Source organism: Tachypleus tridentatus, chromosome 5 (genome assembly GCF_004210375.1).
Source record: "Tachypleus tridentatus isolate NWPU-2018 chromosome 5, ASM421037v1, whole genome shotgun sequence".
Taxonomy (NCBI): Eukaryota; Metazoa; Arthropoda; class Merostomata; order Xiphosura; family Limulidae; genus Tachypleus; species Tachypleus tridentatus.
This window is the reverse complement of record NC_134829.1, coordinates 32174668-32189997: the sequence shown is the minus strand read 5'-3', so window position 1 is coordinate 32189997 and position 15330 is coordinate 32174668. Positions and strand designations below refer to the sequence as shown.

The following is a 15330-nucleotide window of genomic DNA, read 5'->3' as shown; positions in this document are numbered from 1 at the left end:
CAGGGTGAATACCCCGTTGGCGGCAAAAGTGCATGCAAACGGTTTATAGAGAGAAAAATTAAAGCCGTTCGGTGTAGTCCACTTCAGTATACGATTGAGGGCAGTTTGTAGTTGCTGCTCAATATATCTCATGTTCGACGACTGACACGAGATATGAAAGTCGTCGACATAGAGTCCATTTGCAACAGTAAGAGGGAGTTGTTCAGTGATGGCATTTATCTTTATACTGAAAAGTGTGATACTCAAAACACAGCCCTGAAGGACCCCAAGTTCCTGTACAAAAGAACGGGAAAGTGTCGAGAAGGTGGGCGAGAGGAGGTTGTTTGATTCGAGGAACCAAACAAGATGAGCATTAACCATCCTTTCTAAGGTCTTACAGAGACAGCTCGTCAAAGCAATTGGACGGTACTTTGAAGAAATTTTGGGTTCTTTCCCAGGTTTAGAGAAAGGTAAGATAACAGCCTGGAGCCAGGCATCAGGAAAAACATTCTCCTGCCAGATCCAGTTAAAAACAATTAGAAGAATATCAAGAGAAGCAGTAGAGAGATGGTGCAGCATGTCAATAGTGTACATCATCAGGTCCAACAGATGTACTGCCAGACCGATGAAGGGTCATTTCATTTCCACCAGTGTAAAGGGACAATTATAGTCAAAGAGACAGTTCGAAAGAAAAGAGGTGAACGCTCTGCCCGAGTCTTGATGGCCAGGAAGGTGGAGGAACAAGCAGAAGTGCTAGATACCCGGCAAAAGCTTTCACCTAGAGTATCGGCGATACTCCGGACATCAGCTACCTCTTGGCCATCAGAGAGTAAGATCGAGAGGGGACAGAATTGTAGTGCCACTGACCATTCGAATCCTGTCCCATATGAACTTGGAACTGGTGGTAGAAGATATGCTAGTTGTGAACTTAATCCAAGATTCCTTCTAGCTTTGACGTCTTACCCACCTAGCATGTGCATGGCCCCATTGGAAAGCGATGCAGTTTGAAAGTGTGGGATATCTACAGAAAGTATCCCAGGCCCGTTTTTGAGCCTTCCGTGCCAAGTGGCAAGCAGGATTCCACCATGGACGAGGATATCGTGGAAAACGTGTCGAGTTTTTAGAAATACATTGAGCAGCTGCTTGTATTATACAGTCAGTTACCGCTGCCACACAGTCGTCTATTGATGGCTGATTCACGATGGCAGGATCAAGTTCTGCAAGAGCAGTGAAAGTGGACCAATCTGCCTGATCGAGCTTCCACCGGGGCACGTGGATAGGGTGGCATCGACCATGGCCAGTTTCTCTCAAAAGTATAGGAAAATGATCACTGCCTAGTGGATTATTCTCAACCTTCCATGAAAAATGGGAAAATAATGAAGGGAAGCAAACCGAGAGATCAATTGCAGTAAAGGACTGACTAGGTGCATGAAAATAAGTGGAAGAACCAGCAATGAAAAGAGAAAGATTGTGATCAGAGAGTATATGCTCTACAGAGCAATCCCTCCTATCAATAACAGCACTTCCCCAGAGGGGATGATGTCCATTAAAGTCCCCCAGGATTAGAAAGGGAGACGGCAACTGTTCAACGAGAGCATCAAGGTCTGATCGATCATATGTCTCTCCAGGTGACAAGTAGAGAGAACAAACAGTGACGGTATGGCTCAAGGAAATACGGATGGCTGTGGCCTCCAAGGTCGTGTTGAGTGACAATGACAGTGTGGGAACATACTGGTCAACCAACAGTGCAACCCCTCCATGTACTCGTCCATCACACATCCTGTCATTTCTGTTACCAGAGAAAACTGCTGAATGGTGACTGTATCAGCAGGTTTTAGAAATATTTCTTGTAAGGAAAGACATACAGGATGGTAGGAAGCAATCAATGCTTTGATGTCATCCAGATTAAAATGTAAACCTCGACAGTTCCATTGTATCAAGGTGGCCATTTTTAATGACGGGTAGGCGAAGTGGGTGGAGAACCCTTCTGTTTATGACCACATCTTTCTTCCTTATTGTCCTTAGTTGGAGGAGGTCTATCTACCTCCATGGATCCTGCCCTGGGTCGATTGGGCAGGTCTTTGTTGTTGGAAGGGGATTTCAGTGAATGAGGACACGAACGAATTGTTTTTTTGCATTGTGGTGTGGGAGAAAAAGATGTACCAGAAGAAATGCCTGTATTTGAAACTCAAGGATGTGGATCTTGAGGTTTGTTGGAATGTATGGGAGGAACAGAGATGAGTGTAGAATAGATTCATCAACCTTTTTCACCATGGAGGTCAAAAGGCTTTTCATTTGTTCTAAAAACGATTCTCTTGGAGGCACAGAGATCTGTCTGCACTCCCACTGTAGTTGTGGAACGAAGTGCAGCAGCATATATTCCGAGATGGAGTTGCGGACAGCAATTTCCGAGCCTCAGGATAACTAATGTTATAAGTCGTTTTGAAATGCTGCACCTCTTTTTCCTCCAACCATTTTGGGCAGGACCGAAAGTAGGAAGGGTGGGAACCATTGCAGTTGACACAATGTGGGTCCGTGTCACACTCATAGGCATCGTGGTCCTTGCCACCACAACGAGCACGTCAGGGAACCATGACAGTACATGTTTGAGTGGCCAAACCTCTGATATTGGAAACATCGGAGAGGGTTTGGAATGTATTGTCGTATCCTGCAATTTAGATAACCTGCCTTGATGGTGGTAGATGCATGTGGTGATGTAAATGTCAAAACAAGGATATTTTTGGGCAGTGTAACTCCATCTTTGAGAGTGGAGAGGTGCCTCACTGCAGAAACTCCTTGATTGGAGAGACCAGCGAGAATCTCTGACTCGGGGATGTTCTTCAAATCCCTCTCGACAATAACTCCTTGCGATGAATTGAAGGTAGCATGAGGAGTAACCTCAATAGGTACATCCCCAATTGCCTTTGAATTCAAGAAGTTCACTGTGTTGGGATGTGGATGTTTCAACTAATGTCTCCAGATCGAAGCTTCTTTACTGACTTTGGAGAGCCAGCAAGTCCCTCTTGTCCCTTCTGAATAAAACAAGGGACATTTGCCCTAAAGGTTTTTCTGAAAGAGAATGTAATATAAGAAAATGGGGTACAGATGTTACAATAGTTGAAGATTGCTGCTCAGAGTCTTCAAGACGTGGTCATTTACCTATTGACTGTTTTTTCACTATTTTATTTAAATTTTTGTTGGAAGATCCATAGGAAAAAAAGAAAATTTCGGTACCACTGACCCCACCCACCACGGAGCCCTACGAGGGGACGTACTACAATGTCATGTATGGACATTGCATCAACACCAGGGTTTCGTGAGCACTATACCCAAACACCAGCATCAAACACAATGTCCACAACGCCCATTGAGAACTTCCAACACTGGTACTTGATTGACTCTAGCCCAAGTGGACCAGCCAATTGACCCAAGAAGGGCAACCCAAAAGCTGCCTGTCTACAGGAACTCAAAGCCAAAGTGGTGTGTTAGGGTTGAACCCCTCAACCACCAGGATCCTCTCCTCCCCTTCACGGGTCACCACGCACTGCAAACACGTGGGTGGATGTTTAGATCCCAGAGAAGGTAAACTGAAAGAACAGAACCGTCCCTGGGAGGTCCCCTCACCACGTACAGGAATCCACACCGAGGAGAAGTTGTAATCTAATCCTAAATATGATTGCCTAAATATTTCATGAGTTTAAAAATGGTTTAAGCTTATAGAAAAGTCAAATGTTATAAACTAATTTTGTTTCATTGAGAAGCTTGGGTGTTGAATTACTTTTTCCTGACTTAAAATAATATGAAAAATAACTACATTACAGCAACAACCAATGAGATAATGATTAATTTGAGAAGTGAACTTTCACAAAATAAACGTGCATATAACAAACAAAGCATATGCCATTGAACATGTGACAAACAGAACATATGCCAAGTTCTTTAAAAAAGTAAACAAACTTTTGTTACAGACCTTTAAGTAATCATTTGGGCCAATAAAGCTTTACACTGCTCATTCTGCTAAATTTACTTTTAAAAAAATCAAATTTCTGCATCCTTAATTTTCACCAAACACCCACTGTAAAAGTGTTTTCTCATACATTAACTGATTACATTGGGCAATAAAAAAAACTCATGGTAATTTGATGGTGTTGATTTAAAAATGCAATAACAATTTGCCTGTTGCTTTCAGATTTTAAGTTACCTGTAATATATGAATGTTTTATCAACTCTATGTAGAATAGCATGCAATCAACTCAGTACAACAGATTTATGTATCTCAAGACAACTGGTATGGGTATCAAAACCTAAGAAGGTCAAAACATTGTTCTCTACTTTATTTTAATAAAGGTTTTAATAACCATACCTGCCATCTTGAGATACATTTTTACTTCAAGTGGGTTTCTTGTTATCACAATAGATTTATGTATCTCATGGCTGGTACGGATATTCAAACCTAAAGTCAAAATGTTGTTCTCTAGTTTATTTTAATGAAAGTGTTAATACCCATATCAGCCGTCTTGAGATAATTTTTACTTCAAGTGGGCTTTTTGTTATCACAACAGATTTATGTTGTGAAAGTAACCTTACTTGGACAATTTAGTTGGAAAAACATATATTTCTGATGACTTCAAACATTCACTGTATTGGTGTCAAACTACATCACTTGTGCTTTATTCTCATGCTCACCCATTCTGCCCTCACACACTCAGGTTTTAGAAAATAATTTGAATTATGGCTGCCTCCAGTTCAAATAAAGTCCAAAAATCACCTAAACAGTTTCTGCTACATTTGTGACAAATATTTTACAATTTCATGATGTAAAAACATCATACAAGGTAAATGCATCTTAACACTTTGAAAGTAAAATTAGTGACCTAAAAAAAACAATGGACTTCACATTTAGGTTGTACAATTTGCACATCTGGCTTGACACAGCACCTGAATAAGAGGAGAGGTGTATCATTTACAGTTCCATGATATGGAGTAAGTTCCAAAATCATCTAACTAGCTGTTATTTTTGCATGAACAATGTTTCTGGATATTCAGGCAAAACTAAAAAAATACATTAAATATCTAGATACTGTATGTGTAAGAAAACCAGCACCTTACAGGTTGGTTTTCTAGTGTCACATCAAATAGTGAATTGAGAAACAGAAGAGTTATCCTGCAAAGACAATGAATCATCTTCATCCCTTTCATCTAGTAATTCTATTCCTGTGCCAACTTAACATTAACTGCCTCATCTGATCACACAAGAAGAGCTAAATGATCTGATCTTGACTTGTCTCCATCAAAATAGCACTGGTAAACCTTTTGGATTCACAACAACAGAATTTATCAGCTCTTGGAACACGAGTTATAATTTACTGAAGTTGATATCCAAGTGTTGTTACTGTGCGTTTCTGTACAAATGTTGATGCAGTAATGGTAGAATTAGGTACTGAACTTCAACCTCAAAAATTTAAACATTTTTTTTTTATTGACTCATCTGAAGTTAGTCTGAAAGTTGTTATTTTCATTAATGAGAACACTAAACTGTTGATTCTTTTTACTTAAGCTATGAAAGAACCAAACCAAGGCATAAATATTATACATTCTCAAATCTAATTTTCGATAAGTAAATAAAGTTATTAAAGAAAAAGATATTTTCACAGTATATAATATTTTGAGCAAATCTATCATCACTAGAAACTTATAAGTGATCACTAATTTTCAATATGATTTTTAGAATCATCAAATTACTAATAACCAGTTACATTTTTTTTGTTGGTGACCAGTGTTATTGCTGAGTTTAGTAGTTGACACATTATGTTGGTAGTTTCCACATAATTCTTTAGCTTGATGGTTTCCACGACAAGATTAAACTCACTAGAATATTGTATTGATCAGAGAGAAGCATGTTTTACAAGTCATTATTATAAAGACAAGTAACTTGAACATATCAAGTTATCATACATAAAACATTTAATCATACTTAATGCAAGTCAAATGCTAAAATGTTAAGGAACATCCTTAACAAACTGTTGACAGAGCTGAGCTAACAAGGTTTTTATATATCACTCAAACTTGTGATGCTGTACCCTGTCATGCTATTTCACCTAAGAATTTATATTTGCCTCTCACAAAAACCTTCTATATAGTTCAAAACCATTTTTCAAATATGATTAGTCAGACTGGTCTACAGATAAACAATACAATAGAAGCTACTTGTTTTTTTAGAGTATACAGAACACAACTGTTATGCAATAGTAAGAATCAGAGTAAAGAGCTTTGCATTTTATATGCAGGTATCTTATACTATTTGTTGTTGAGTAGTGGTAGATCTTTATTAAAAATGCTCAGTAATTGCTATTAAATATATTTTTTATTTCACATGAAAATAACATTTCAATGTCTTTTATAACAAATTAACATTTAACAACAAATTTTAAAAACTTTTAAAGTATTATACAAAATGAAAATTATTAAAAATGAGACACTGATTAGTTATTAAAGTAATATCAAAATATATTTTGTATTCTGTTGATAATTGAAGTTATTTTACTTATTTTCTTCACACTATCGTAGTATTAAAAGCTTTAAACACCAAGAGATGTTTAATGACAAGTGAGAATGTCTTTTAAAATATTAAGATTGCTAGGAGTTTCGAAAAAGTTAAACCTATACTTGAAGGTAACATTACCAAAGTTTGGAAAATAAAAACTAGTTTTATGAGTAGATAAATAATGCAAAATAATGATCACGCTTTAGATCAGATGGTTAATGCTATAAGGTTGTTGATAATTTTAATAGCACCTTGCACATTCAAGTTAATGGGATACTATATATATATATGTATATATTCCATCAACATATTTGTATTGCTCTTTATATATAAAGTACTGATTTATATGTACTCATAAAAACAGTACTGTATGTTAAATTAACACGAGTCAGCACAGATACTAAAATCGCACGTAAGATATGATTAAAATAATGTTATAAATCCATCAGTTTTAAATTTTAACATAACAATATTTTGAAATAAAATAAAGTTTCAAAACATAACATTAGCCTATTTTTAAGTATTGTTACATGTTTTTATTATCTAACATGTGGAATTAAGAGATTTCAAAGAAGAAATTACAAAATAATTGTAATCATCATTTAACTTGCTATTTGATAAATGAAATCATTAAACATTTGTTATCATATTCCTACACAACATGGATTAGCACCTAGTGTGGGTAATACCCACAATTTTAAAGCAACCTAAATTTTCTGTCATTTCATTCGCAAGAAAAATACCAGATTTCTCACAGCTACCTAAAAGAATCCATAAAAGTGTCAGAAGTATAAGCTAAACCTGTATTAATACTGGTCTGTTGTTACATTATCTGATAACTTAAAAACATAAAACTAGAAAATTATTTCTTAAATCAAATAACATCTGAGAATTATGTCCTATTTGAAAGAATGTTCTCACAAGTAAATTATGATTGGCCTTTTTTCTATGTATGCAATACTATTTTTATAGATTGTCACTTATACAACCCTGGGTTAAAATAGAGTTTGTTACTCCAACCCCGATAAAGTGTCTCTGTAGCCTGCTTTTCTCCACAGTCAGTGACTCTTTCTTTGACTATCTTATCAACCTGGAAACAAACAAAAATCTTTCTAAATAAAACTTGTATACAAAATTATTGATTTTCAGAATCAAATAACATTTTTTGATAAATTCACCTACAGAACATGATGCAGCAGTTTATATAGCAAAACATTTTAAAATTACACTTTTGAGACTGACGATGTAAATCAGTGGTTATTGCCAACTGAAGTACGTTTCCCGCCACTAACTTTAAATATAAGTTTTAAAATGCTCTTTAGCTGTTTCAGAACACAGTTCTGATTACTCCTTTTCTCCAATGTGTTGTTAAGCACACAACTGAAAATTGGTTACTTGTGTTCTGCCAGCCACAAAGATTGATACTTTAATTTTAGTATTATAATCCTACAAACTTATCACCACGATACAAGAAGTACTGATTATAGTATTTTAAAATCGTAAATACTTGATACATGATTCAGCAGTGTTTACATTCAAATGATGCACAACTTACAATGTAATACATTTTAATTTAAGGTATATCAAAAGGATAAATTGCATTTACTGTTAAAGAGTAATATTTATTTCTTCATTAAAAACAATAAAAGAAACAAGTATAGACTTTTTCAACTACCTAAATTACAACACTATACAAATACATTCCACAGATCATTTTCAAATGTAAAAACATTCCAAATCTAATTACATTTCATCTATCTGATTGCTGTTGTTTTGTACTACTACATCAGAATAACTAATTCCAACCTTTTGAGTCTCTCTTTGCCTTAAAAAAATGGTTTTGAAATTCATTTGAAGCTTATGAGCAAGTGAGAAGAAAGTTTTATCATATGTCATAGCACCACATATTTCCACTGCATGATAAGAGGTATGCACTTAGTAGGCATTCTCTGCCTACTATACAATCATATTGTTTTAGTAGGCATTCTCTGCCTCATCCAGGTATAAAGCAATGCAATCATATTGTTTTAGTAGGCATTCTCTGCCTCATTCAGGTATAAAGCAATGCAATCATATTGTTTTAGTAGGCATTCTCTGCCTCATCCAGGTATAAAGCAATGCAATCATATTGTTTTAGTAGGCATTCTCTGCCTCATCCAGGTATAAAGCAATGCAATCATATTGTTTTAGTAGGCATTCTCATCCAGGTATAAAGCAATTTTTGTTTTAGTAGGCTTAAATCATAAAACAGTAAATAAAGAAGTAGAGAAAACAATGATCTCTTCTACTTATGAACTTTGCTTGTCTGCCACTTGCAGTTACTTGCTATGCCTTGTGAGGGTTAGCAGGTGGATTATGTAAACAAACCTTTTTCATGGTTTATATGTGCATTTTGAAATTTAAAAAAAATGCTATATTAACAATACAGAATTCCACTATTATTAAAAGGCTTAGTAACTAAGCTATATTTGGGTCCAAGAAAAATGATTTTTCATGCTCCATAATTTCCTAGCTTCTTGCTTCAATTCTACCATGAAAATAAAGAGTTTCCTGAGTAAACACTTCATAGAGGCTGACAAAAACCATGTGGGGAACATAACGAGCTTCCAATTGGTTACACACATAACACTGGGTAAAGTGGGTGTCCATTAGTAAGTATTTCCAAAAACAGAATAGGTGGCCACTTTGGTAGATTCATTAAATATGATAATGTCAAAAAATACAAAAAATGGAGGATCCTATCTTATATTCTAGCTTGTCAATAGAAGTAACTTAAGTTTCTAATTCATAAGAAACTACAGAACTTGTATTTGGACATTACAAGTATCTAATCTGAACCAAAGCTGCATTCAACACCCAATGTGATACACAAAAATCTATATTTAGGTTTTTATTTAATATTTATTTTTAAATTGAGAAATTAACTAATACATAATACTAAACTTTGAATTATAATCTACAGTTTGATACCAAACTTATTTATGTACATTCACTGCATCATTTACTGTGCATGTCACGTGGTTTGAGTGGCTTAAATAAAAATTTTATCTATTTTTATGTTATACCAATTAGTATAGCATTAAATCTTAGCTAATAATCAATAATTTAATAGTATACAAGTTTTAAATTCTTCATGTTATAAGGTAATAATTTTAAAAAATACAGAATTTCCCCTCGAATGAGAAAGGTCATACATATTTTGCAAGCATTCCATCTTTCCTATTTTATTGAGCACTGCTCCAATAAATAAAATTTAATATAAATTATTTGCTCAAACCAGCCACAATTTTTATAGTTTTCAATTTTGTTTGGTTACAGAGCAATCAAATCCCTCTTGCTACATTCAACTGTCATTTTTTTTCTCTTTCAAGATTTGTTAATAGTTCTCCGTTACATGTAATTCTATCCTGTCCATATTCAACAGAAAGCCAAGATTTTAATCTATCAAATGATGTGTTCTCAACAAAGAATTTTCAATTTCTTTTTAATACAAGTTTCGTATGCATGAGAAAGATAACGACTCGCCTGGATGAATTTGTAACTGCTCTTGTCACATGGTTAAGAAGCCAGAAAAATTGTGATTTTAGAGGAAAGTGTCTTCTTCTTCTTCTGTGTTCTTTGGTGCATTATTTAATTAAATAAAAGCTATTTAGTATCTCACTAACATTAGTATAAAAAAGTAGGGTTAAGTGTCACTGGCAATTGACAACAAAAAGAAGAAGACATTGCTAAGAATTTTCTTGTTTTTTGTATTTAGTTTTATTACTAGAAAAGTAACTAAAATGTCAAAATAATTAAGGTTAGATTAGGTTAAATAAATATTTATAATATAATACAAATATTTCTTGAGGTAAACACTTCAGCAACTTGTGGTAATTTGACAGCCTAACATGAGCTGCACCTTTCCCAAGTGATTTACAACTCATAATGGTGCAAATAGTAATTAGATATGGTTGAAAGAGTAATATACCAACATAATGTTATTATAAGTACTTGCATACTCTAACAAGTTTCAAAATAGTTAGAATAAACAAAACTTTGTTTCATGTTACAATTTTAAGTCATTTTAGAAATAAAATAGGTTAATTTAGTTTTTTTGGTGGCTACGAGATTGATCAAATAAAAGTAGAGAAAATTACAGCATATAAAATGTTACTGAAAAGAAACATCTGAAATGTACTTAGGAAGTTTTAGAGACAACACACATGAAATTTGATTTTTTTGAGATAAAGAAAAGTATTTTTAATGTTAATATCAAACCACTTTGAAAACAGACTATTCAAAAGAAATGCTTGATATAGTCATGAACAAATATTTTTAGTTTATCAAAAATACTTCACTAAAAACTAGTTTTTGTATGCAAAAGACAATGTTTAATAATAGGTTGCAAAATATCAAGAATATATGCAATATTTAAATGAATGCAGCTTCAAATCAATAGAGACTTCAAACCAGTAGAAAGAGGTCACGTGGTTGGTCAAATTGATCATGCCTATATTCAGAGTTAAATAGTAGTTTAATAAAGTTTTGAATGTTGATCTACAAACATAATAAAATGCCCTTTCACCTTTGACCATAGGAAGTAGAAGTAGGGCAAGAGAATTACACATAAAAGAATAGTCTAGGGCCTTCAGCCCATAATTTTTTGACCCAAAAGGGTTAATCCTACTTTAGAAGTATCATACATCAACACTAAAAAAAATAATGAAAACCCTGAATGTATCAAACTCTCATCCATGATCTTAAAAATGAATATACTGGTTAATGTCTAATGGCAAAATGAAAAATATGTTGAAACCTGAAATAATACAGTGCATACATAAAATTCACAAAAAACTTTAAAATAAACTTAATATAACCTACTAATTTGTGAATTTCTCTACACTAACAAAGCAATTGTCAAAATTGTTTAAACTATAAACTACTGTTTACTTTTAGCATTATGATTATAAAAATATACATAAAAACTACCACCTTTAAAAGCATATGGGAAAGTTCTACATCATGTGCATGATTCATCAAAACACTGGTCAGAGCCTGGCAGTACCAGGAGCCAAATATGTTATTTCGAAGTGAAATATATCCTGTAATTAAAACACGAAAAGTTGTAAATACAAGTAAATGAAATAAATATTCCAGAAATCAACATCTCAAAAATTCTGTGTTAATAATTCGAAATAACAAAATGTAATGATAATAATAATTTAATTACTAGATACTGTGGGCTTCCATTAACTAGAGCATAAAAAAGTAATTCAGTTACACGTTGTTGTACATCATTGTTTATAAGTCCTTTTATGCAATGTATATTCGTGTATGGGATTGTAAGTTACACAATTTAAGTGAAATACTACTTTATCATTTGTTACAAAATATCCAGCATTATGACTTGTAACACTTAAACCAGCAAAATAAGATTTAAAAAAATTAAGAATTGTGATAAAACACCATAATAAAATGATTTTTTTCACTTAGTTTGTATATATTATTTTAACCATGTTTGGTTGCTGTATACTGCTACTTACGTAGCTTTCACTCAATTCAAAGCTATGGGTTAAAGACCAGCTGGATTGCAAGTGATACGTACAATATTTATAACTGAGTTAATACTCTTATCAGTCACTTAAAACAGCAATTTTTAGCTCGAGACCCCAACATATAATTTAATAGACATTTGAATATCAGGAGTGATTACAACTTATTTAAAAAAAACAAAAACAAGTGTAAACAGCATTGATTAGTTATATTTATCACAATAAATAGTTTTTGCAAAGAAATACTGCTTTGTTCCACTGCAGGAAAGTTTTTATGAACCTATTTCTGTGTGGTGCAGCACTCAAGACTGTTTCATAAACCCTAGTTCAAGAACCTCTGACTTAGAAGACATCAAAGTTTATATTTTTAGACTCTACATCAGTTAAATCTGACTTCTTCTTTAAGGTCAATTGTATAACAAAACTTCACAATATACACAAATTGTAACCTAGATGGCCCAATGAGTTTGGTAATGAAAGGAAAGCTTTATTAACAACCTTTTAAAGGTATTTTTCATCACAAAGTAAGTGAATGGAATGACGTGTTTCAACGATGATTTTGTATATTCTAGTGTATATACTAGGGTTTGGTATGCTCAAGAAATAACATGTTCAATGTATTTCATCCATAATTGTTACATATACATCTTAAAGTGATAGTCAAAATATTTAACAATGGTTATATGTATTCAGATATTAACAGTTACAAAATTCTTACCAGCTACAGTGGAGTATGATATCACCATATCTGTCCATGTTGGTAAACGACGAATTACAGTTTCAGCAGTATAAGGTATCTCAGCTGTACCACCATGCCGAGATGGCTTGGCATCAGGCTGATTATACTTTGAAACTCCTATATCATAATTTTCTAATAAAAAAAAAAGTAATTAAACATACACATTAATATTTGTGAATACATGAGTACATACAATTTCAATGGGTCAAACCATAATACCTACTACATCAAATTTAAGTTTGATATTTTTCACCATTATACAGGTCTAGTTTATCTCTGTTTGGTTGACCTGTGCTCAGGGTTACTGATGAGCAGTGGAATGCTTCGAAACTAGTATAACCCAATAACACATGTTGATCCATGTGTAGATTGAGTTAGACCTTCCTCAAACTTAAGACTCTGAAAGTAAACAATTTTATTTTATTTTTTTAACATTAAGTTTATTTATCACTCTTCAGATTTACAACGCTAAATTCAGGGGTTCGATTCCCCTTGGTGGGCTCAGCAGATAGCCTGATGTGGCTTTGCTCTAAGAAAACATTTATCACACCTGCTACTGTGTGGCTATTTAATGTGAAGAACTGAATAGTGGTTAATGACACTTTTTTTTGCTTCACATATCCAATCTATATGTTTTTCTCATAATGACTACAAAGCATGTTCATATGGTTGACATTTAATACATACTGTTTAAAGAGAATGAACACAACATGCTCTGTTTCTTAAGGGAGGTTGTACATGTTTAACAAGCACCACTTCTTAAATACAATGTATGTAGATTCTTACTCATTTCTAAATTATTATCTTTAATAAGACATAGAAATCAATATGGTACACGGAAGTTATCAAAGTAAATGGTCATTTATAAATTTTCAAAAAACTTTCTGTATAAATGATTCACAATAGGTGTATATTAAAAATATCTCAACAGGATTTGCACATTCTTTGAATAAACAATACCCATAAAATGAACTTTAACCCTCTTGCAACAGGTCAGGGTTCAAAGGATATGTCATTGCATCTGTTGACTTGCATTCAAAATTTTATTGAACTACTATTTTATGAATTTATATCAATAAGTTTGGAATCAAATTGTAGATTATAATTTAGATTTAATATTATATATGATTTAATTTCTTAGTTTAAAGGTAAAAATTAAAAGAACACCTCTAAATATAGATTTCAGTGAGTCACGATATGTTGAATGCAGCACGGTTTAAATTTAGATGTTTGTGATGTCAAAATACTAAGTCTATAATTTTGTACAAATTATGAACTCAGATTACTAATATTGACAAGCTGTAATATAAAATAAGAACCTCATTTTTTTATTTTCCTGAGATATGGGTTATGTACTGAATCAAACATAGTGGCCCTGTTTAACTCTTTCCATTTTTAGAAATGGTCCCTTATATATTCTTATTACAGTATATGACAACTAAGTAACCAATCAACAGCTCAGAATGTCCACAGAGTAGTTTTCCCCACCATTTTAATCTTTGAAAAGGCTTCTATATTATTTCATTCCTAGATTCCAATGAGGTAGGTTGCGTCTTTAGTCTGCTCAAAGTTTCATATTTTATAAAATCTAAAAATATCTTTCACTTAAAAAATTATAGCAGAATTTTATGGTATCAGCATAGTTATTTATAACTTTCTGGTTATTTAAATGTATATACATATAAAACTAAAAAGAAATTTTGATTGTTACTCTTCATGTGTAATTATAAAAGGCTTAGCAACCTATGTCCAACAGCAACAGAGTAAAAAGGTCACAGCGAGAAGAGATAATTGTTTGCTTTACTTCTTGATTTATTGTTCTATACTTTAAGAAAAATAAGTTTAATAATTTATTTATAAATAGTAATAATATATACATAATGTATAATATAATTGAAATGTGGCTGTATATTAAAAAATATGATACTAGTCCACTAAAACACAACCAAAACAGTTTTATATTACTGAATATGTGATCTGTGTGCATGTGCACTGCATCAATGCAAATTATGTAATGTTTAGGTAGACATGACTGGAAGCTAAATATAATAAATAAATAAATATATATGTTCATGTATATATATATATATATATATATAGTGTTCTGGGACTTAATCCACTTAGACTAAACATTTTTATTATCATGTTATAAAATGTAGTTATTCTAGCATGAAAAAATCATAATTTATATTCACTTCCTAATTTTGTTATGATGGCTATGAGGTTGGTCAAGTGACAGACCCTCACAGTTACAGCATATAAAATAACATAGAATATAAAGTTTTATTGAATACAAACATTTTAAGTGTATTTAGAAGGTTTTAAAGATTATGCCAATAACATGTGATTTTTTTTGGAACAAAGAATAGTTTTTTTTTAAATCATAACACAAAATCATTTTGCACTCAAACTTGTATTGAAACAGACACTATCTTACAAACAAATCTTTAGGTAAAAATATTTCATTAAAAAATATGATTTTTTCTTGACAAAATACTTGTAATCTTTAGTAAAAATCTACCAAATTTTGTGAA

At 32.8% G+C, this 15330-nt stretch overlaps 1 protein-coding gene across 8 annotated transcripts in view; it reads right to left on the bottom strand.

Annotated features, from left to right (window-relative positions):
* Positions 1-6324: 6324 nt before the first annotated feature.
* Positions 6325-15330, bottom strand: part of LOC143250851 (caspase-2-like) — a 43868-nt gene continuing 34862 nt past the window's right edge. For all 8 annotated transcript variants that reach the window (XM_076501947.1, XM_076501953.1, XM_076501946.1 and 5 more), the window contains 3 exons: positions 12776-12928; positions 11498-11607; positions 6325-7613 (listed from right to left, as the gene is read on the bottom strand). In XM_076501947.1, coding sequence (XP_076358062.1) covers positions 7500-7613; positions 11498-11607; positions 12776-12928 — 377 coding nt within the window. In that variant the 3' untranslated portion in view covers positions 6325-7499. The remainder of the gene's footprint in view (positions 7614-11497; positions 11608-12775; positions 12929-15330) is intronic.